General features: G+C 31.0%; 2 protein-coding genes across 2 annotated transcripts in view; one reads left to right on the plus strand and one right to left on the minus strand.

Annotated features, from left to right (window-relative positions):
- The window catches only part of LOC113509480 (uncharacterized), an 87,023-nt gene extending 83,920 nt beyond the window's left edge, over window positions 1-3,103 (minus strand). Inside the window, exon 1 of the mRNA XM_052903507.1 lies at window positions 2,684-3,103. The gene's annotated coding sequence lies outside the window, so the exon portion shown is untranslated. The remainder of the gene's footprint in view (window positions 1-2,683) is intronic.
- Window positions 3,104-19,931: 16,828 nt separating this feature from the next.
- On the plus strand, window positions 19,932-21,683 carry LOC128202618 (uncharacterized). Its single transcript, XM_052903549.1, has 2 exons — window positions 19,932-20,019; window positions 21,212-21,683. The coding sequence occupies exons 1-2, from the start codon at window positions 20,011-20,013 to the stop codon at window positions 21,650-21,652; spliced, it is 450 nt and encodes a 149-aa protein (XP_052759509.1). The 5' UTR covers window positions 19,932-20,010; the 3' UTR covers window positions 21,653-21,683.
- Window positions 21,684-23,419: the final 1,736 nt, after the last annotated feature.

Raw genomic sequence — 23,419 nt, forward strand, 5'->3', positions numbered from 1 at the left:
GACAAGAAAATTGGGCATCCTCATTAAAGTTTGATTTATTTGGGACTGGCGTCGAGATGAAACAGGTGGTCCTTTGATACAGCTATTTAAGGATATTTTTCCTTTTTCTTTTCCTGTCTTTTCTTTTATTCTGTCATCTTGTCGCATCTTATCTAGATTATGCGAACGCGTTTATAAAGAACAGATTTTGTATTTGACATAGGTACCTTTTAATTTCTGTCTAAAATTAAACTTAAAAATATTTCTTAAAATAATATCTTCGATTCAATTTAACATTAAGAATGATGTAATTTTATTATATTTATATCTCTATTATAAGCAAAGTATTTTTTCAACGACCAATAAATTTACACGCATCTTTTACTTGTCAATCTTGATGTTATCTACATATGGAATATCTAAAATTTTATTTCTATACCTCCTTTATTTTTTAAATAGAATTAATTTTTCTTATTGTAAAAGCCTATAAATTTTAATCGATACTTTCTCTTTAATCGTTAATCTACTTTCTTTTCAGAACGTGTCTATTTAAAATTAAGTACTTTAATTTCTATGTTTACTAAATATATTACTAATATAATATTAATATGTTACTTTAATTTTGCTTGATACTTCTACTTATTTTGGGCCCTACTTTTATTTATACGATTCATCAACCCGAGATCCGAGATCTATTTTACACATCCGAACTGTCATAGAAGTACATGCCTATTTTTATTTATACACAAACATATTTATATCAAATCGCGTTTCTTAAAAATTTAAAGTATTATCAATTTATTTTTTGTTTCTCAATGCATTATTAAGTATATATATTTTAAACTTCCTTTATACATTCTAGGTAGTCTATTTATTGACTCTTTTTAAAAAAGGTTAAAATCATATTACCTTTCTACCGTATCACGATTAAAACTGTCTTCATTTTGGTCATATATATTGAATATTTATGTGTATAGCATGTTTAAATTTGTTTATGTATATATTATTATTTACTTTACTACTACTTTATTCATCTATATTTACATTTTGTATATTTATAGTAGTATTTAAATATGTTTCAATGCTCTCTTGCAATACGATGCCCGCTCAAGACTGCCTATACCACTGCGTTGGGTTGTCTAAAAGACATCTTTTAGAGGTAAGTTCACCTTTGCTGACATTATTTTAAATAAATGTTATTATTAGTGTATTTCTGAGTATAATAAAGAATTTTTTCAGAAAAAGGTAAAAATATTCCATTCAATATAACAACACGGTGTCCTTCACTTAAAATAAAATGTGGAACAATGTTAAAGAGCAGAAATAAACTAAAGGGACGTCTTTGTATATCAAAGTGAGAAACGAGAATATTGCGTGTTTTAAAACAAAGGGAGCTGTGAATTAGTAAGCATTTATTAAAACAAAAATAATAATAATAGTATAGAGAAAACTTTACAGTTTGAAATAACTACGACGTAGTATATTACAGCACATGTCTACATACAATTTTTTAATTAATTTGGCATTTGACTAAATACGATAATAAAATTAACTATTATATATTAAACAGAGAGAGAGAGAATGAGAAATTTTGTGTAATTTGAGTATTTGAATGTTTTGATTAAAATTTAAATTTTGTACTCTACATATGGTCAGCTATATCTTGTATAGATTTTAAGATCTTTGTCATATGTAATTTACAAATAAATATTGATTAATAGATTCAAACTGCTGGTAATCCAAATGAGCCAAAAGTAAAGAAAGAAAAAACTCTTTAATTCTAACTACATATTTTTTTTATGTTATATATTCAATCATATATTATAAAAATAATTAAAAATCAGATAGACTGTACACTATCTAAAAGAGAAACGTAGAGTAATCAAAATTGGCACTGACGCATAAGAACGAATTATAGTAATTGATGCATCATTTGGTAATATGACCACACCATATTGAGTAAATAAGGAGATAACATGGTCCATGAATACGATTAACCGAAAAAGAAGGTTCTACTCTCAACGGTTGGCTACACTATGCCGGCTCATTAAGTGCTTTTTCACTCCACTTTCGAAGGATCTGATGTTATAGATAATTTGTTCTTTTAGCACATAGTAACACAGTTATGTGATTTAGATTACTTAATTTTTTTAAATAGGTATACTCGTATTCCATTAAAGGACTCTCGTATTTTCACATTTTATAAAAATTGGAGAAATATTTTTTGTGATATTTTTTTAATTATAATTTTAATACATATAAACACATATAGATAAATAATATTAACACTAGTTCTTGACCAATATGTGAATTACTTGCTTTGTTTATTACTTGCAAACATATAATAAATACTTACTCATAATTTTTATTATATTTATTAATGTTTGTATTTGCGCTAAATTGTATATCATATATGTAAATTCATACTTAACATTCATTTATTAAATTATTTTGAAAATAAATTTTAAATTGAAAAAGAAAAATAATCGCAGAATATATGTATAAATAAAAGGCCTAAATACATGCCTGTAATCAATAAGTACTAATTTGCGTGTATATAAATGTGTGTGTATTTCTTTTTATTTGTAATTTTTTATAATACGTAAAAAATATATTTTACATTCTGAATACTTAGGAAATCTATTTTTAAAATGTGATTCTTCTGAAAATATAAACACAAATTCGTGTGGCAACGATAACTTACTTGGAAAATCATCATATGTCATCCAAGAACAACAAACACAAAACGAGCAAGAATCCGGATGTAATTGTTTAATTAAGCTCCAAAACAAACTCTGCCACCGTAATTCCGAGTAGCACCTCAAACAAATCGAATTAAATTTCAAAGTTTCACAAGCACTCAGAAAGTTCGGTACACATCATTACGAGGCAAGGTTGCGCGCGGCGCAAATTTGAGGCACGTACGCACAAACGGCGATCTCGGCGGCGCGCGGGAGACTGGCTGGTTACCATCTAGCCCGATTCACGGATTCGCCCGCCCAAGCTGCGCACAGCAACGCGATGCCTATTTCTCTTATTAATATCAGTTAATTTTGATTTCTATTCAACGCGGATCGTTGATTTGGAAAAATTATAATTGATTCTAAGATTGTATTTACATTAATTGTATTGATATTTTAAATATTTTTTTTTTATACAACTTAGAATGGCAAACAAGCTGACGGCCCACCTAATGGAAAGTGGTAACCGTCGCCTATAAACATGAGCAGTACCATGGACATAACAGAGTATACTGTTTCGCCCATGATACCCCCCATGCGTTGCCATTCCTGAGAATTCAGATGTTATTCCTCTGTACCCTGTAAATTTACGCTGTATCCCACCCTTCAAACTGAAACACAGCTATGCAAACACAACTGCTTCACAGTAAAAACACGAATGGGACAGAGGTGCCCAAGCAATCGACTTTTGTACCAAGTCTCCCTCTGGTCTTATCTGATATGTATATAAAAGATGTGGTTATAAATATGTTATGTATATTTATAACCGTTGAGATAAAAAAGATCAGAGATTAAAGGTCAGTTAAAAATCAATTATCAAGATAATTATGACCATTATATAAATAAACTTTTAATTATACATGTAAGGATATAATAAATTACATGAAATAAAAAATCTATAAAAAATATGTGGCGATTTTTTCTTCATATAAAACCTGATAAAAAGATTAATACGGATAATTCTTTAAGAAAATAAATATTTCTCCAAGATTCCTAGAATTAATAATTATAAATGGAAAGGCAAAAAAAATACTTGTGACTAACTGTCTAATTCACTGTCACAGATTTGCCCGCCCTAGCTGTTATACTTTATCATGAATTAAAAATCAAATAGGTAGTTCGACGTATTACGTTATAATTATACACGAAAAGAGTTATAAATGTGTTTTTGATTTTATAAATCCGCTAGTTAGTATTTTCTGCTTACCCAGAAAAGCACCAGATTAACATGATTAAGATAAGAAAGACACTGTTTCCATGAACTGTCTAAAAATAATTGTAGCAAAAGAAAAAATATATTTTAACTAACTACCAGTCTAGTCCACTGTTACAGATTTTCCCGCCCAAATTGGGTACAGCTTCTCGTTGCTTGTTTCTATTATTAATTAATACTATCAAGAGAGATTGTTCATTTAAAAACAATGTTACTAGATTTATGATTACATTAAAATTAAATATAATAATAATAATCATCATCAACATCTCAGCCATCATCTGTCCACTGCTGAACATAGGCCTTCCCCACGGACTGCCATAAGGCACGATCTGGAGCCACTTGCATTCACTGACTCCTGCAATGCCTTTGAGAGCGTCACTCCATCTAGTAAGGTGTCGTACTACATTGCGTTTGCCCGTATGGGGTCGCTACTAGAGAACCTTTCTTCCACATCGGTTGTCGGTTCTTCTAACTATGTTATATGAACATCCCATTGCCATTTCAGTTTGCTTACCCTTCGGGCTATGTCGGTTACTGTAACTCTTTTGCGGATATTCTCATTTCATGTAATAATAATATAAATAGGTATATAAGTTATTAAGTATACAGATATTGGAAATATGTTATCGAAGATTAAAAAACAAATATAGCCCGTGGATTAATTTATAATTAGAGCGAGACCATACATGGGAGAGGTTTTCAAAACAAAGAAAATAATAATATAAGTTCCTATATAGGGATTAGAAGATTATTGAGATGAAAGTTCGTAACTCTGTATAAAGACAAATGTTATGATTGAAACAGAAAAAGTAATGAAAGACCCTGAAAATAATTTTAGAAAATTTAAAGGGTTAATTTTAGCTAGCTAATTAAGGCCCGTGTTTCGGTTTCGCCCACGTAACTTTATCAAGACAGACTGTTGATTTTGTAACAATAATTGATACTAAGTTTCACTTAAAAAATTAACATAATGTATTCAGTATACATACTCGTATAGACTCTCTCTCTCTTTTCAATCTCACACTCTTGACAAAGTGGTCGTGGTTTTCATGATTATAGTAGATTGTTGATGAGACTCTTCTTATACTCGGGTAAACATTGTTAAAACCGTTGGTATATTTTAGCGTGATAAGTACAGAAATCTCACCAGAGGGAGACTTTGTACAAAGTCGTTTACTTGGGCACCTCTGTCTCATTCGTAATTCAACTGTGAAGCAGTTGTGTTTGCATGACTGTGTTTCGGTTTGAAGGGTGGGATATGGCAATGAATTTAGAGGATACAGAGTTATAACACCTGAGTCCTCAGGAATAGCAACGCATGGGGGGGTATCATGGGTGAAACACTATACTCTGTTATGTCCATGATATTGCACGTGTCTATAGGCAACGGTTACCATTTACCATAAGGTGGGACGTCAGATTGTTTGCCATTCTCAATTGCATAAAAAAATGAGAAATAATAAGGGTTACTTAATATAGATGATAAAGTAGAATAGATTAAAATGGAATATGAAGGTAAGAATCATTAAATAAAAAGGAGTAAGTAGGTAAAGTACAGTCTCAATTGCAGTGGAACGTAATGAAAAAGTAATCAAGTTTTGTCGCAATTCGCACAGAAATATTTTCTAAATGTGGTTAGTAACAAATCGAAACACTCAATAAATTAGTTTTTTTTTTAAATATATCTTATAAACATGATATAAAAAAATAACTGAAACATAAGACGTATATATAGGATTGTTAGCTATAGCTGGTTCTTTATGGGCTCTCGTAAGGGACTAGTTCTGTAGATTTATGTAGACAAACAAGTATTTTAATATAATGTGATTAAGGCAAGGTTTAGAAGATCGTTGGCAGTCGATTTTATTTCTAGAATAGCTCAGAAAAACTTGTATAGAGATATATATAAAAACATAGATGTTGTGTAAGTAAGGACTAAATTTAATTTAAAAGAAAAGAAAGTGACTTTGGAGATTATTTAAATGGAAAACAAATTTTAGTCTTGAAGAAATAAAATAGGAAATACGCAGAAGACATAAAGCAATTAAAACTAATTTAATTCTATTGGCCAACTTGACACTGCCTAACAATATTCTTTAAATCTTCCTCCTAAAATCAAGTAAAATAGAGGAGTCTTTTCTGAACCAAAATTTTCTAAATCTGCCTTTATATAATTACAATAAATTAAATAATTATTTATTATTTAAATAATATTACGGGCCATAAAATTCTGTCATTTTTAAATACGTAAGGAAATATAATACATGCAGTAATGTAAATATAAATACAATATATATCGTTACATGTCGTGTAATCCCGGCATAGAATGGGCCACCTCCTCCTTTCGCGTAGGTGCCGTAAGAGGCGACTAAGGGAATTTAATAGTCGAAGAATGGGCAGCAGCGTCTCTCTTAAAACATCACCAAAGCTTAACTGCAGTTGCCAATTCGCCTGCCAAGCATGGCTACTACTAGCAAAACTCCCTAATCCCCATAAGAGGCCTATGTTTAGCAGTCGACTGCTAATGACTGAAATAATAAGAATAACGGACAATCAAGAATTTAATTTAAAATAGTTCTGAACTCAAATTTATTATTGTAAGTTTGGTGTAATTCGGTTATTTGAATAATTACGTTCCTGTAATATCAAACTGAATTATTGATTTTCGAAGTTAAGATGATGAATGATGTTTGCAAATGGATTCCGGTATACCTAATTACATACAAGATAAGATATACTTTCTGTAATTCTGTATTTTTGTAATAATAAATAAAAATATGTATAGATATTTATTTATTTATTTATTCATTAGTACAAATATGTGTACATGGCGGACTTAATGCTAAAAGCATTGTCTCCCAGTCAACCATAGGAAAGTGTCAGAATACTCGAATGCGGTACTAGTAATTATTGATATACATACATACTAAAATTACATATATAAACGAATAAATATATATAAATAACAAATATACTTACAAATATATGACATATACTATATTATACACGAAATTGAGAATAATATAAAGTACTTACTGCTCGGATAAAGTAAAAAGTGAGCGTGAACGTTTTTTTTTTTGAAAGAAAGTTATTCCTTTTGTTTTTACAATTTTTTTTTTTTCATTTCAATTTCCAGCAATATTTGACAACCTGTCGCAATAGTCCATTTTATCTGAAACATCAATCATGTTATCCAAACAAATTTACCTACATCCGACATAGCACTTTTGGACCGGCGATAAGCTGGCAACACTATATTCCAACGGCAATAAACTTGTCAGTATGTAGCTAATAAGGATTAATGGTGTAATAACAAACTACTAGACGATAGAAGCACCAATTAAAGTATATTTAGCATATAGTAATACACAAAGCGAACTGTAACTTAGCTCTTGTTAACATAGTATGTTAATAATTGCAGAATGTATTGCTGCTATTTTGTAAGAGCAAATACATAATAAACAAAAACAAGTTATTGTTTACAACTGACTCGGAAAACATCGTTTCGCTCTACAAAGGTCACCTTTTTTTATGCAATTTAGAATGACGAACAAGCTGACGGCCCACCTGATGCAAACTGGTAACTGTCGCCTATAGACATGAGCAGTGCCATGGACATAACAGAGTATACTGTTTCACCCATGTTACTCTCCATGCGTTGCCATTTTTGAGAACTCAGGTGTTATTCCTCTATACCCCGTAAATTCACTGCCATATCCCACCATTTAAACCGAAACACAGCCATGCAAACATAACTGCTTCACGGTAGAAACATGAATGGGATAGAGGTATCCAAGCAAATGACTTTTGTACAAAGTCTCCCTCTGGTAGAATCTATCAGAATACAAACTATTGTATTCTTTCAAGTTGAAGCTGACAATATACATTCACAAAATTTCATTAAAGTCATAATAAAAAATTTTCGTAAACGAATGTCGTCCAATTTCGTGTATTAGTTTTTGCATGATGCTGAAACAAACATACAGACAAAATTTGTAAAAAATATTCATTTGGCTTCTGTTGCTTTTATTGAGATCATGAAATTTTGATCAACCCGATCGTCAATTTCCGACCGTTATTCAGTCGACGCACATGCTTTGATACGTACCTATCTCTAAACGAAGCAAATTAATAGATCTTAGATAGAAGCCTAGTCATCATCATATCAGCCATTAACTGTCCACTACTGAACATAAGCTTTCTGCAGAAGGAGAATTTGCCAAGTTTGGCAGGCGTGTCAGCAACCGTAGTTAGGCTTTAGTGATGTTTTCAGAGAGACGCTGCTGCCTATTTCTCTACCATTACGTTTCCTTAATCGCCTCTTACGACACCCACGGGAAAGGAAATGGTGGCCTATTCTATGCCGGGGTCTACATGGCGGCCTAGAAACTTAATGTTGACCTACTAATAATAATAATAATAGGCAATCCTCTAATATTAGCAGTCTTTTTTTTTTATGAATGATAATGAAATGGTAATCCCGCCTGCACTAACGATATACGCTGGCGGGGCACCAGTGAGGGATGATAGGGGATGATGAAAAGACAGGCCAGTTAGCCCATCGTGATAAATACACTTAGAATTCAGCACGATGGTTTCCAAGGGGGACCACGGGGAGGTCGACCTGTAAGGGTATATTGTTAGCAATGGGACTGATAATCCGCATTACTAACAATCCCTTCCCCCCCCCCCCCTTATTAGCAGTCGCACGTACATATATTAATGGTAAAGGAATGAAACAAATAATTATAAAATCTATGAATATTTCATCTACTGCTTAATTAAAATTCCAATATAAACGTCTGTGTGTGATTTCAAAATATTTGATCAAAGCTCGTATGTGTACGTGCAAGTATTAATAGAACATGAAAATGTGTCAAAGGATACATTTCATATATTTTCTACTGATAAGAACGCTACTCTCAAAATAGCGGTTTTTTTTATTTATTTACACTTTATTGCACCAAGTAGAAAACTTTGGATTTTGCGACGACTGCGCATCTCCGAGCGATCCTGTTGTTGTTGCAATGATATGTACCTGCTGTTGAAGATTGTTCAGTAAATCTGCTATAAGAGACTTAAATTGTGAAAAATCTGTTGATAATGAACTCAAAGGGACCGGAGCAGCACTGACCTTATCGAATTTATCTCGAAATTCTGTCATCCTGATGTCAAAGTGCATCATCATCTGTTCCAAGGACTGTTGTTTAAAATAAAAATATTGGTATTTTAGGATTATATATAAAAGGAGATAACACCACTGCAGGTAGACAACTACTAAACTTATACTTTGAATATAAAATATAGTAATATTAAGTATTATTTTGAATTAAAATAAATTAATAATTCAGAGCAACGATTTTTACTAGTTAGTACTACACAGCTACCAACAAAAATTTTGTTGTATTATGTAAAAAATTGCGTTGCGATTGCATTAATGAAAATAGTTTTATATAATAAAAAAATCTTATATTTACATATAACATATATATGGCCGTTTACCCTCCACTAGTGAGCATAAATAATATATTGTATGACTAAGGAAAGGAAATATAATGTAGAATATATATATAAATTTATTATATTGTTAAAAATTTGCACGCCGACATAGAGGCAGAATGTACACGGGAAATATAAACCTCTATCATCTAAAATTACCTGCATTCTAGCAAAATAAATTCATTTCATTTCATTTCATAAGCCTTCCCCATAAGGGAGTTTTTGCTAATAGTTGCCACGCTTGATAGACAGGTTGGCAACCACAGTTAAGCTTTAGTGATGTTTTAAGTGGGATGCTGCTGCCCATCCCTTGGTCATTAAAGTCCCTTAATAGCTTTTTACGGCTCCCACAGGAAAGGAAGACGGCCCATTCTAGGCCGGGACCACGAGGCAATATTAAATAATTAAATTTACACTGCGACAAATTTTGGAATTTCACCATTAAGTAATTTAAGATTGTGTTACACAAAAAACCGACTTTAATTGTGGCAAAAGCAGTTATTTTTATTTTAAACGTAATCTAGTGAACTAATTTGTAAATATATCCTTTCAGGTTTCACTTTCAGAATCATTTTCCCAATGGGTTTATAACTGACGGAGTTATACTGACGAAGTAACACATTTTAAAAAATGCAACTGTATTGAGAATTTCCTCTTTTTAAAAGTCGGTTGACAACAGATTAATCGACAATAAAAGTATGTCAAAGTAGTTCTTTATACTATGATATATATACAGTCATACATATATTTAATTCTCTTTCAAGAAAAGGTAGTGAGATTAAGATTCGGTTTACAAGGTACAGTGATATGAAGAATATTGCCAAATGACAATTACATACTTTTATGTTTAGTTTAATTATAAATAAATTTTGTTCATTATAATAATAAATTCTTTAATCCGATTACCAGGACTCCATACAACTTTTGTACAGATTATTTATTTAACTCTTTATTACACCAGAAGTATAAAAATATGCAATAACAATTGAACAATTCAAGTGAAATACAGTAATATAAATTACAGATTAAAATATATACATAAAGGTACAAAAGGCGGTCTTTCGCTAGGACAATCTATTACAGACAACCTTTGGTTAAAAGAAAACAAATTATTACAATTATATTACAATATTAAACAGATTAATTCAACAAACAACACAAACAACCTAACTTAATATTTTTTATATATTTTTATGTAAGTTAGAATGGCAAACAAGCTGACGGCCCACCTAATGGAAAGTGGTAACCGTCGCCTATAGATATAAGCAGTACCATGAACATAACAGAGTATACTGAGGACTCAGGTGTTATTCCTCTGTACTCTGTAAATTCACTGCCATATCTCACTTTTCAAACCGAAACACAGCCATGCAAACACAACTGGTTCACAGTAGAAACACGAATAGGACAGAGATGCCCAAGTAAACGACTTTGTACAAAGTCTCCCTGTGGTATTAGCTAGCATGTGAATCATAATACGACGATTCAAATACTGGGAGTTTGGACGGTCCGCAAATACCCTTAGCATAGTGTTAGAATTGACTCGAACCCTATGCATCAGAGATGTACACCGTTTTCACATAGTAGCGAAAAAAAATCAACACGCGCTTCGGCGAATATTCCCGAAGCACCACAAAACCGGGACGTTCCCAACTAAACGTATTATTGTACTGGACTCGTAGGACACTATACTGTTTCCTAGTTTCAAAAGCTCACAAACTACTCGTGTAAAAGGACGTACAAAATGATCCAAAATAGTAATGTTGACGTCTTTCGAAAAACGTGGAAACCTGCTAGCAACCATGTTAGCTCTGAAAGACAATGTCCTACATTTGTCATTGAATGAGACAAAAATAGCCTGTTCTTTTCTATCCCAAATAGAAAGTATTTATTTCTTTATTTAGTATATTTTTCGTATTATTCTTTATGTGGTGCAATGTACTTCAAGAATAATACAAAATATATACTAATAAAGTAAACAAAATATAAACTAGTGTAATTAATATATGAAAGTATATATCAAATATCATAAACATTGGTTAATCTATTAAGGCGCCAAAAATTAATAAACAAACTCACTATGACATTTATAATATTAATGAAAATTTATTAACCATTTGCCTGAAAAATATGCTATTACTGCCGCTACTACTCGTATGAGAGTGGCACCCTTTGGTGTCCAGAGGTTTTATACCATCTCTATTGTGCACGAAGGCCTCCAACTTACCATATCGAAAGAAAAATCATACTATATTAGATTTAGTTCGACAAAATATTATTTGGCTTTAAAAAGTAAACTACAAAACTGATTTTGATAAAATTTCTATTAGACCGATCTGAAAGTGATAAAGGAAGAATTATTAAAATTGTTTTATAATACGTAGTTCTGAAATAAACAAATATGAACATTTTTATTCTTCAGAATTAAAATACAATCGAATTTAGAACCTCCTCTTTTTGATGTTGGTGAAAGATGTAAATACTTAATGAAATCTAAAAAGTTTTACACATTTTGAAAGATAAATTGCTTAAGTTCGTTACTGGGTGCAATAATTTGTGAAACTTGTAACAGTAGCTAAGATTTCTGGTGCACTTATAGAGGTATTGTTTACACTATAAAAGTGTTTTAATTACCAACCGACTTCAAGAAGAAGGAGCTTCTCAATTCGATTGTATTTTTTATGTTTTTATAAATTTACATAAGATATTATTATCTTTTATATACATATAAGATATTCACCAGAGGAAGAGTTTGTACAAAAGTCGATCGCTTGGGTACCTCTGCCCCATTCGTGTTTCAACCGTGAAGCAGTTGTGTTTGCATGGCTGTGTTTCGGTTTGAAGGATGGGATATGGCGTGAATTTACTGGGTACAGAGGAATAACACCTGAGTCCTCAGGAATGGCAACGCATGGGGGTATCATGGGCGAAACAGTATACTCTGTTATGTCCATGGTACTGCTCATGTCTATAGGCGACAGTTACCACTTCCCATCAGGTGGGCCGTCAGCTTGTTTGCCATTCTAAGTTGTATAAAAAAAATCATAACTTCGTCAGTTATAAACCGTTTTTCAAATTTATTTCACAAAAGATTTCATATTTCAGATTGGTTCTATGGTAATTTTATCAAAATCAATTCAATATATTGGTTTTTAGATCAAAATAACTGGTTATGCCACAATTAAAGTTTGGTTTATGTAGAACACAATTTATTTATTTAATTTACATAACCTTTTTATATTTTATATACGCGAACACTATATTTAAAAGTCAGTCAATAAACATTTTATTTCCTACTAGCGCTCTGGCCCGGCTTTACACGGGTAGATAGAATTAAAAAAAAAGGTAGATATAGCCTATGTTACTCTCTCATAATGTAGCTTTTAATAGGTGAAATATTTTTTTTAAAGCGGTTGACTAATTTTATAATTTATCCGTACAAACAAATAAACGAATAAAAATCTCTCTTTACAATATCAGTATAGATGTGGATAGATTTATAGGTTATTTTTACGTATCTGTTACCCACAACTTCCTCTGCGTAACCGAGATAGTAAGTTGACTATGTCATCATTGCATTTATTATTATTTTTCTCATACCTACCTTATAGTTACTTAATAAATTCAATTATTACACGCGCTATTGTGGAATGAATCTGTCAGTTATTGACTAGTTTGTTCAAAGGAGTCTCCGTTGAAAACATAGCTGTGTAATAGCGACCGTCGTTATGGCGTCTTTGTGATTTTAATCCGTGACAAATTATCGTAGCAAGAGAGAAAAGGAACTTTAACTGTGGAACCAAGGACAATCTAGCCCACAAGGGCAAAGTTGGAGAGAAGCAAGTTAAAGTAAAACCACGCGCATTCCGCTATACCACAGTAACATTAGAGGATCCATTTATATATAAGTACTAATTGGATTTCTTCCTTGACAGTGTATGCAACATATTCGATAAAACTAGATTGCCCAAATATGATCAACAACCAAGTTGGCACATTGGTTAACTGCGATCAAAAGTCGTCTGTGATTTTCTGCATTCAAATTTCAAAATGATTGGTTGAAATGTTCAAGCACAAGTAAGCAAAGTATCAACAAAAACTAACTTTCATTCTTATACTACACTAACCTCTATCCGCAAGACTGTACGCGTAATTTTGGGATTGGATAACCACTTCTAAATGTATATAAATAAAACACAACAGATTTAAAATTGTCTCTTCAGTAATATAACTGTTAAAAATACATTCAATTTGGAGCAGTAATCTGTATATGAGTTTGGAACAAACATACAGAGGGACAGACAAAACTTCCAAATCTTATTAAAACCCCTAATAATTATTTTTTCTTAAATATTTCTAAAATGCATATATTATCTAGTTACTAATTTATTAAGATAAGATGGTAAGGTTACTAACAATAAATTATGCTGACGACTGAAACCTTAAAGGTGGCAAGTAGTAAAAGATATCTTGTTGAATATTTTTGTTGATATGGTATCACTCTTGCTGACGACGTTTCGCAAAATATATTTACATAATAAATCCGTGACAGAATTATCAGATGGATTAGGTTTTCATTAGTGACTATTTGTAAATACCACTGGACATATTACACAGAACTACATAGTCTAAAACTAAGCAGAGATTCTATTATGGATATTAAACAAAAGATATTATCTAATATATAAAATTCTCGTGTCGCGGTGTTTGTTACCAAACTCCTCCGAAACGGCTTTACCGATTTTTATGAATTTTTGTGGGCATATTGGATAGATCTGAGAATCGGCCAATATCTATTTGTCATACCCCTCAATGATAAGGGTGACCCTCCCTAAATTTTTTTAATCGCGATTTTTATATTCCGCAATAGGGTTGCAAGATGGCGATCGAATATAATAATAGTAGTATGGTAAATTTTCATGTATAGTTCTCGAAATAATGTATATGGTAAAACAACGTTTACCGAGCCAGCTAGTATTTTATATACATACATATTATATATAGAAAATATACAGATGAATATAAACAGATATTCTCATGAATACAAATGTTTCAGGACAGTTATTCGAAAATTAAAATTGACATTTGGTGTCTGGCATCTCGAAACTGCCGAGTCTATAATTGAGTAGTAAACTACAAAGCCACAACGTACTTTGAATATTAAATAGTAGTGAACAAACTACTTATAAAATCCTAAGGACTGGTTTAGATTAGAAATATTTGGGTGCTCTAGTAGCACTTGAACATGAGTGCTCTGAAACTAGAAACCTGCTAAAGCGATAGCGTTGCATTATATTTTATGTAAGTACTATTTCATTATAAAATAACCTTTTACAATGCTCTACTTACATATTCATTTAGTTATGTATACTGATTATGGTTTTGACATGGATCTATACAATATAATAAATTTTGTATAAAACTCTATAAAATATTTTTTTTAAACATTTACACCTAAAGGTTAAAAAATAAAAAACGGTAACTAAAATGTATTTCCGACTATAATTACTAATAGAGTATTCAGATGTATTTGTTACCATCATAATAAACGTAATATTTGTCGCACCCGCATTTAGAGTTTGAGTAGTTAATTTGCCTCTTATATGAAATAACTGTCAAAGACAAGTCGGAAATTGTTGAAAGGGACGTCTCATCTAGCTAATAATAAGAATTTTATTTATATTTAATTAATTAATATACATATAATTATATATATTTAATTAATATAACTTCTAACTTAAGAATTGTACCTATATTTTAATTGTAAACTAGTTCAAAAGTATGTTATGTACCTACTTATATGTACAGCATTTTCTGTTTAAATTTTTGGGGTATGATAAATAAATAAATGTTGAACTTCGGTCACGCCATAAGGAATGAAAAATACTCATTACTCCAACTAATCATCCAAGGCAAGATTGTTGGCAGAAGAAGTGCTGCGACTAGACTAAAAATTTGGATTGCCCTTATATGTCATCCAACCACCGATGAGAGCCGAACTCGAAAAAAAAAACAACAAATAAATAAACTAATTGTAACTATGGAAATGAGTAGTTCTGTCCGTTTAGTACATTAATTTAGAATAGTGACATCGACAACCGCTAATGAAATATCCGTTCATCATAAACGGAAATTATATTTTCCCCGATAATTATTCAGTAAAAAGTCACAACATTGTTGTGAAATTTTACAAAATAATGTTGTGAAAATGTGAAGTTTTGATATCTCACCACGCAACTCCTAAGTAATATCTTTAATGTAATTGCTATTAATATAGACCCAAAAACTAATTACGGTAATTAACTTGTATACATTAACACTGGGTGATTTTATCTTGTTTACAAGATAAAGGAATTAAAATATTATTAAGTTTATTTTTTAAAATCATTATTACTTGAATTCTCACAGCTGGGAATGTGTTTCTTTTTATGAGGTGCCTATAGCTTACTTTTACCACCGCACCGCTTACCATTGGCAAGAAATTTATCTTCACACCTTAAAACCATAATGATCTCGCACAGTACGGTTTCAGAAAAGTTCCCTCCCGAGAACGCTAAGGTTTTTTTTTAAAAAGGGGGCAAACGAGCATGCGACTCGACCTGATGGTAAGTGACTACCACTGCTTATGAACACCCGCAGCACCAGAGGAATTGCAAATTTATTATATTAATAGCATTCACCTCCATGATTTTTTATACAAATAGTTTTTATTTTTCAAGAAAAAAAAGGTGAGTTTATTTATATTAAAACACAACATTGAACTAATTGAATTAATATTTGAATTTGGAACCTACTACCAGGGTCTGATGATGGAGCTGGAAGGTGGTCATAAGAACTCCGTAATTAAATGTAATCCTACGAGGTTAGGTTCAAGTTGGGCTTTAACTTTTTAGTTCATTTTATTAACAAATAATAAAAGATTGTTTTTAAACAAGGTTTTTTTTTCAGTTTTATTTATTTGAAGTAACGTAAAACTGTCAAAAATAACAAAATTTGTATTAGATCAGCACATTGATTCGATCGATTTAAACGATAGTATAAATAGTCACAAAATTGATATACATAGAATTAGTACGACAGTAAATCCTATGGATTGAAAATAAATGTAAAAAAAAATAACTTTGAATTATCGTCGTAGTCACATAAAATTGCCACAATAAAAATAATTAATACCACATAATACATATCAGTTACGTGGTTTTCAAGCTAGGATACCCTATGTTATGAAGCTTCAGTCAACGAATACCTGAGAGCACAAACCAAGACACCCAAATCCGAGCCAAATACATTTTAAATTGTCCCAACCGGAAATTGAATCCGGAACTTCATTTATGCAAACCGCTACACATGTCCAATTGAAATACAGACAACTCCTATTTTTTAAGCTTTTTAAAAATACTTAAAATTATTTGGATATTCGTTCAGCTGCACACGTACCTTTAAGACGTCAATGAAGTAAATCAGTCGTTTACAGAACAGCGATAAGAGAACTTGGGTCTGTAATGAAAACAGTTCATCTGGAAGAGGAAATGATAAGCTATGACTTATACAGTCTTTACACAGTTGCAGTGGTCAGATAAAATCTATTATGATAAAACGATTAATTATTCTCCATTTTGTTGTACAATTTATAATGCAAATAAAATAAACACAAACATTAGCAAAATATTTGTTTCTTTATACTCTTTTGAATAAGATATAAAAAATAGGGATTACAGTTATTAATTAGAGGCATATTATCTTAGTTAAAGAATTAAAGTACTAGGTCGAATTTGACCTTCAAATCACCAGATACGACGGAACTCGAACCCCCCATATCTCTACGCGTCATATGTAGACTAAGTACATTCTCAATTTATCTAGTACATTTTAAGATTCAAAAATATAGGATTGGTATTTAAGAAAATGGTCCCAATATCTATATTATTTACCATTTAATGAATAACTAAGAAATAAATTATAATTAGATGGCTCCATTACATCAGTGAATGACCCTAATAGACCGCGCTTTTATCATTTTCGTGTTACAAACCCGAGATTAAAATCTAGTTTTACTTTAAAAACGTCATTCTCCATTAGCTGAGATTACTCACGAAGATACCGTTTAACTCTATATAATTATTATACAATACACTGAATTTTTGAAAAATAATTGCAGTATTCTAAAGAATAGGACAAGATCACAGATAAAATTAAAGTACTGTAAATATGTCTTAATACACATACGTTTAAAATATGATTATTTTTTAGACATACCATCATAATGAAATTTTGCTTGGGCACCTATCAACTCTTAGTACTTATGTTTCTTTCGTGAAGTATTTGGTTGGAATATTCCTATAAAATTACTGGTAACTGAGACTGGTAACACTACGTGTGTAGGTGTCATAGGGTTTTCTGATCATATTGCTATTCGTATCTATAGGCGACAGTTACCACGATTTTTACATAGTCGTGCCATCAAAAAATTATATATAACACTCGTGTTTCTATTTTTCTATGTTTGTGTGGCTATTTCGTTATACTACATAATTATATCTAGCACTGTAAAGAGAAGAAAAAAATGATCTTGTTTTTATAAAATTCTAACATTTACTACCTCACATTGATAAAAATAAAAAAAAAAAAAGACAAACTTAAGATGTACCAAGGTACTGGTTTTTACAATAACATGTATTCTTCTATTGTGAAGAATATTTCAAACAAATTACGGTTTTATTTCTCTACAGGGAACAATATAACATATTCGATATTTAAAATCTTTAAAGAAAATATGATATTTATAGGTCTTTCCCCTATCTTTCCAAGGTTCATGTTCCCAACAAACCTTAATAGCAAACTTGACAAAAATATTTAAATGGTATATAAAAAACACAAGTTATTAGTATTTGCTTTTTTACATATGTATTAAAATATTTATATTTATGATTATAATATTAAAGGAAAACTTAAGGTATCGGATATCGTATTTTTCAAAATTAAATTAATTACGTGTATTCCACTTCATTTTTACTATTAAAATGAAGAATGTTGTTCTGTTGAATGAATGCTGTTCGAACACATTACACAAGAGTGCATTTCAAAAATCGAAACATATTTTACGCAATTCAATTTTCGAATTCCGTTCGTGCAAAAGTAAACTGCTATTTCTTATTCACATCAATCTCTCTCGGTAATACGCACATATGGTTTCTAGTATCGTTATTTCACGCTTGGATTTCAAAAAGAGTCATAATTTAAATCAGTAGCTTACATATTTTTATACGTGGAATATAAATTTTAACGTGCCAGCGAAACTGTCGACCCTTATCTAGTAAGTAGCTGGGGTAATAAGGGGGTGTGCATACTCACTGAATTACGTAATACCTTTTCTATTATATGTTTAAGTGACATATATTTGATATTTTATAAAATGATTTGAAAAACAACCCGATATTCGAATAATTTGTTTAATATGCTTTTTTACTTAATAGTAATGTAGTATTTGCTTAATATTTAATGTTCAGTGAAAGAAAACAAAATGGCCCATTACTGTCTGTTTTTAGATCATGTATTTTTTTAATTTGTTTTGTCACAGTCTTTTATAAAATAAGTCTTACATTTTTTTACTAAATTGAGAATATATATACTTCCGTTACAAATACATATAAGATTTTCTACTCCATTCCGCTGTTTACATTAGGTTATGGCCCCAGGACGCTTCCACTATGCCAGGATGAATATACGAGTCTATGGCGCGTTGGCCCATAATCTATTGTAAATCTAAATAGCAGATACACAGCCAAATATAATAACATATTATTTCTAACTCAATTAGTATGACATTACCAATGTGAAACAAGATCTATTTTATAAACTATACATGACAGGCTTGATGGCCAGCATTATAGTCTTACTAGTAATTGAGCATTGTACGTTATTTCAAGAGAATCCTAACTAAAGTAATAAATGTAAAAAAGAGTTAGTTTGTTTTATTTTTCTGTTTGGTAGCTTAACAGCTCAGCAAAACGTCATGTGTACTACTCACTATACGTAATATTTTGGATTAGACTGGATATTATTATTATTTATTTATTACATTACATCTACTAGATGAGCTTTACTGTCTCCCAATATGCTTATACTGACACCGCAGACGAGGTAGCGTATAAAAACTAGATATTTCTATAATATTTGTAATATATGTATATTACGGTTAATCACATAAGAAAATATATTTAAAGCATCATGGTTCGGTATGAGTAATAGCAATACCGCTTTAAAATTTACATATTATATTCCTCTGAACATTAATAGCGGAAAAAAGGATATTTGTATTAATTTCGATCGGGTTTTTCACATGGCAATTATATGAGAGTATTAATTTGGGCCAAAATCCAACATTTTAACAGGACTGAATTATTTTGGATGCCGACTGTACAAATCAAATTTAAAATATTCGATTCATAAAATTTTTAAAGCGTAATAAAATATTCGCGGTTTTTATTTCGCGAGATGTTCACTTTTTAATATTGAAACGTTGGATGGGACGGAATTTTTTATTTTACGTCCATTACATAATAAAACTCTTTAGAAATGTATTTGGTAAGTACCATGTGAGAATTGATATGTTTTATATTTATCATTTTAGACACGTTTCTAATTATAATAGATATATTTATAATGAAAACGGAATATATTATACTATACATAAGAATTGTATTTTAATGTTCAGTTCTAAACAATTGGTATTTGAAAAGATTTGAAAGTTTTTATAATCTGTATCTAAGTATAATTTGGACTATACGAGATAAGGGTCCTGGTAATTTGTAATACATGCATACATAAGTTTAACATCTAGTACAGACACAAGCTCCAATTAATAGTATTGTTAAAGTGTTCTGCATGTTATAGATAGTAAATTCCTTAATAGTAGTGATAACGGTGGTAGAAATAATTAAAAAAATATATAAATATAATTTACTGAAAATAATGAAAGAAAAAATAACGTAGTAACAAATAAGACTCATTTACTAAACAGAATCTCATATGTGTAAATTTTTTCACAAACTTTCGTCACAAATGATACGTAAAAAATCATTTTGATTTTTATCTTCGACCATTACTCGTTTTTTTCCATATACTACACTTATAGTTTATACTTACATAGTATATATAAATGTAACAGTTTATCGGCCTTTGGTTAACACGTAAAAAATATTTAAATCCGTGCACCCACTATACCGTTTTATACTGCAAAAGCAACCCTTTTGACACATGCAAAAGATGTTTTTATAGGATAAAAATCGTACAGCCCATCACTAACTAAAATACCATCCCAAACATCTGGTTTAGTGGTTGTCTTACACCGTGCGTTTCTCAAAGCACTTCCTTTTACGCATAAATATTCTTCGAAAACAAATCTCAACAGCAGTGTTGCCGAACTAATATGACATTGTAACTTTTGAAAAAAGAACACAGCGTTCATAATGAAATGTGACTTCGTTACAATTATCTATCAATTTTCAAAAACAATTGAAGATTTTCAATGCAATGGAAACATGCAATATAATTTTTAAAATATTTACATTATATATTTTCCCGTGTGGTCCCGGCATAGAATAGGCAGCAGCGTCTCTCTTAAATTATCTCCAAAGCCTAACTGCGGTTGCAAATCCGCCTGCCAAGTGTAGCAACTACTGCCAAAACCCCTGACTGATATGATGATGGTGATGACATTATATTTTATAATGTTTAATGTATAAATTTGTTTAGATTAATACTCAATGTATTTCAGATCGTCTTGATTTTAGTTTGTATAGTTCTGTCCTCGAATGCAGTACGTCTCCACAAGATATTCCAATTTATTGATGGCTTCAAATCGGAATACAACCTTAGTGGTTGGCTTCATATCGGCAATGAATATTCCGTTTTCATTAAAGTACCAAATCCTCATGATAAATATATTACATATGAATTATATGAGTCGAAGTATGTACACGATTTAGGGTCGTACAAGCCTAAAATGTTGGCTGTTTCAAAAATACCAGTGGAGTATCTAAAGGAACAACTTAAAATGTATAGAAAAGAATTGTATAAAGCGAAGTATGTTGATAGTAATACAGTACCTGGCACTCAATTAAAGACGTTAAGAGATTGGCAAATAGATCAGGCCTTAGAAAACAGTGGAGGGAAGAGTTTTGGTAATATAGTACCTGTATTAAGAACTGTATTGTGATTGTAAATAATATACAATTTGTTATAATAAAAATAAAAGAGAAATCTATTCTGGAATTACTTGACTTCAGAAAATATATCTATCTATGTGTAAGAATATGTGTATACATAACTCACAAACATGAAGAGAGAAAGAGAGAGAGAGAGAGAATTGTCTCTTTCGTTTTGTTTCGATTCTAGTCTGCTATACTTTTGGTAGTATTATATTGTATATACAATATATATCCTTTTAATGTTACACATACAAAAGCTTGTAAGAATGGATGGATATATGAATGTTTTCTGCTCTTTCATACAAAAACTACTGAATAAATTTGAATGATATTTGGTACACCGATAGGTTATGTCCTAACTTAGCACAAAGAATACTGTTCATACTGATTTAAACGGGTATAACCGCAGAATATGGCTAGTGTATTATAATTCCGAAGTTTACATTGGACAAGTTACACAACCACACTAACAAAATTGCAAGAGTTCGTTCATTGAAAATGAGTGAAATGAATATTAAAGTTTATAAGTTTTGTCGATTTATGGCCACAACTTTAATAATGTACGGTTTTTTTTTACCACTGAGGTGGCAAACAAGCATATGGACCACCTGATAGTAAGCTATTACTGTAGCTTATGAACAGCTGCAATACCAAGGACATTTCGAGCGCTTTGCTGATCCTAAAAAAATCTCTTTATCCTTTCTTTGAAAACCCCCATGCTGTAGTCTCTTGTAAAAAACCTCGACAGAGAGCTCATTCCATAATTTGAGCATTCGTAGTAAATACGGTATTATGTATCTATAACAATAACACAATTAAGACGTACCAAACGACACCTCATTTAATAATATTAGTAAAGCCATTTTATCTCTTGCACTGATCTAACACGTTCCGTTCCCCTATTTGCTTCTTACGACATCTGGAGACGGAAAGAAGTAATGACACATCGTATTCTCAATCTGTCACCATACGAATAAACGTAGGTAAAATAATACATATTATAGCTTGGCTATAGTTAGAACTTATTTCAGATAATATTATATTATGTACTATACTTATATAACTGTATCGTTACATTTATTAATTGTCTTGCTAATCCCCTATATTGTATAATGTAAATATACTTATTAATTCGTTCGTTCAATATATTAAGGTTTCTTCAGAGTGGGCAACACGCACGTGATACTTCTAGTGTTGCAGGCGTCGATAGGCTACAGTGACTGTTGGACGACCATCAGACGGGCATTATAAAATACCCAGGATTATAAATCTAAATTTAGTAACAAAGAACGCTATTGAAAAATGCTCTTGACCCGATGTAAGGAAACAGAATGTTAGTTATCATAGCGCGTTCTCCGCTTAAATTTTTTATTTATTATTATATATTTTTTTATTTAATTTATAATAATATAATAGTATAGTAAGTAAGTAATAATATAATATAGTATAGATACTTTTTATTGTTTCCTCCAAAAGATTACAATAGTAAACTTATTATAGATATAAACAATTACAAGAAATAATCACAATGAGAAAACAATAGGCGACCTCATCGCTAAAAGTGATATCTTCCATGGCTCCTCTATGATATATGGCATTGGATAGAGCTGGCTGGAATAAAATGCATGAATGATGAATGATGAAATGAAAAGGGAGTAAAATCGTACGATATCCTAACGTGCACGGTAAAATAAAAGCCGTATTGTGGGTAAATAATTAATGGTGACGTAACGTGACAACACCAATTGAGAGACTAGATGAAGACGAGGAAATAG

The sequence above is a fragment of the Galleria mellonella genome, unplaced genomic scaffold, assembly GCF_026898425.1.
Source record: "Galleria mellonella isolate WM207_F2 unplaced genomic scaffold, CSIRO_AGI_GalMel_v1 utg139, whole genome shotgun sequence".
NCBI lineage: Eukaryota > Metazoa > Arthropoda > Insecta > Lepidoptera > Pyralidae > Galleria > Galleria mellonella.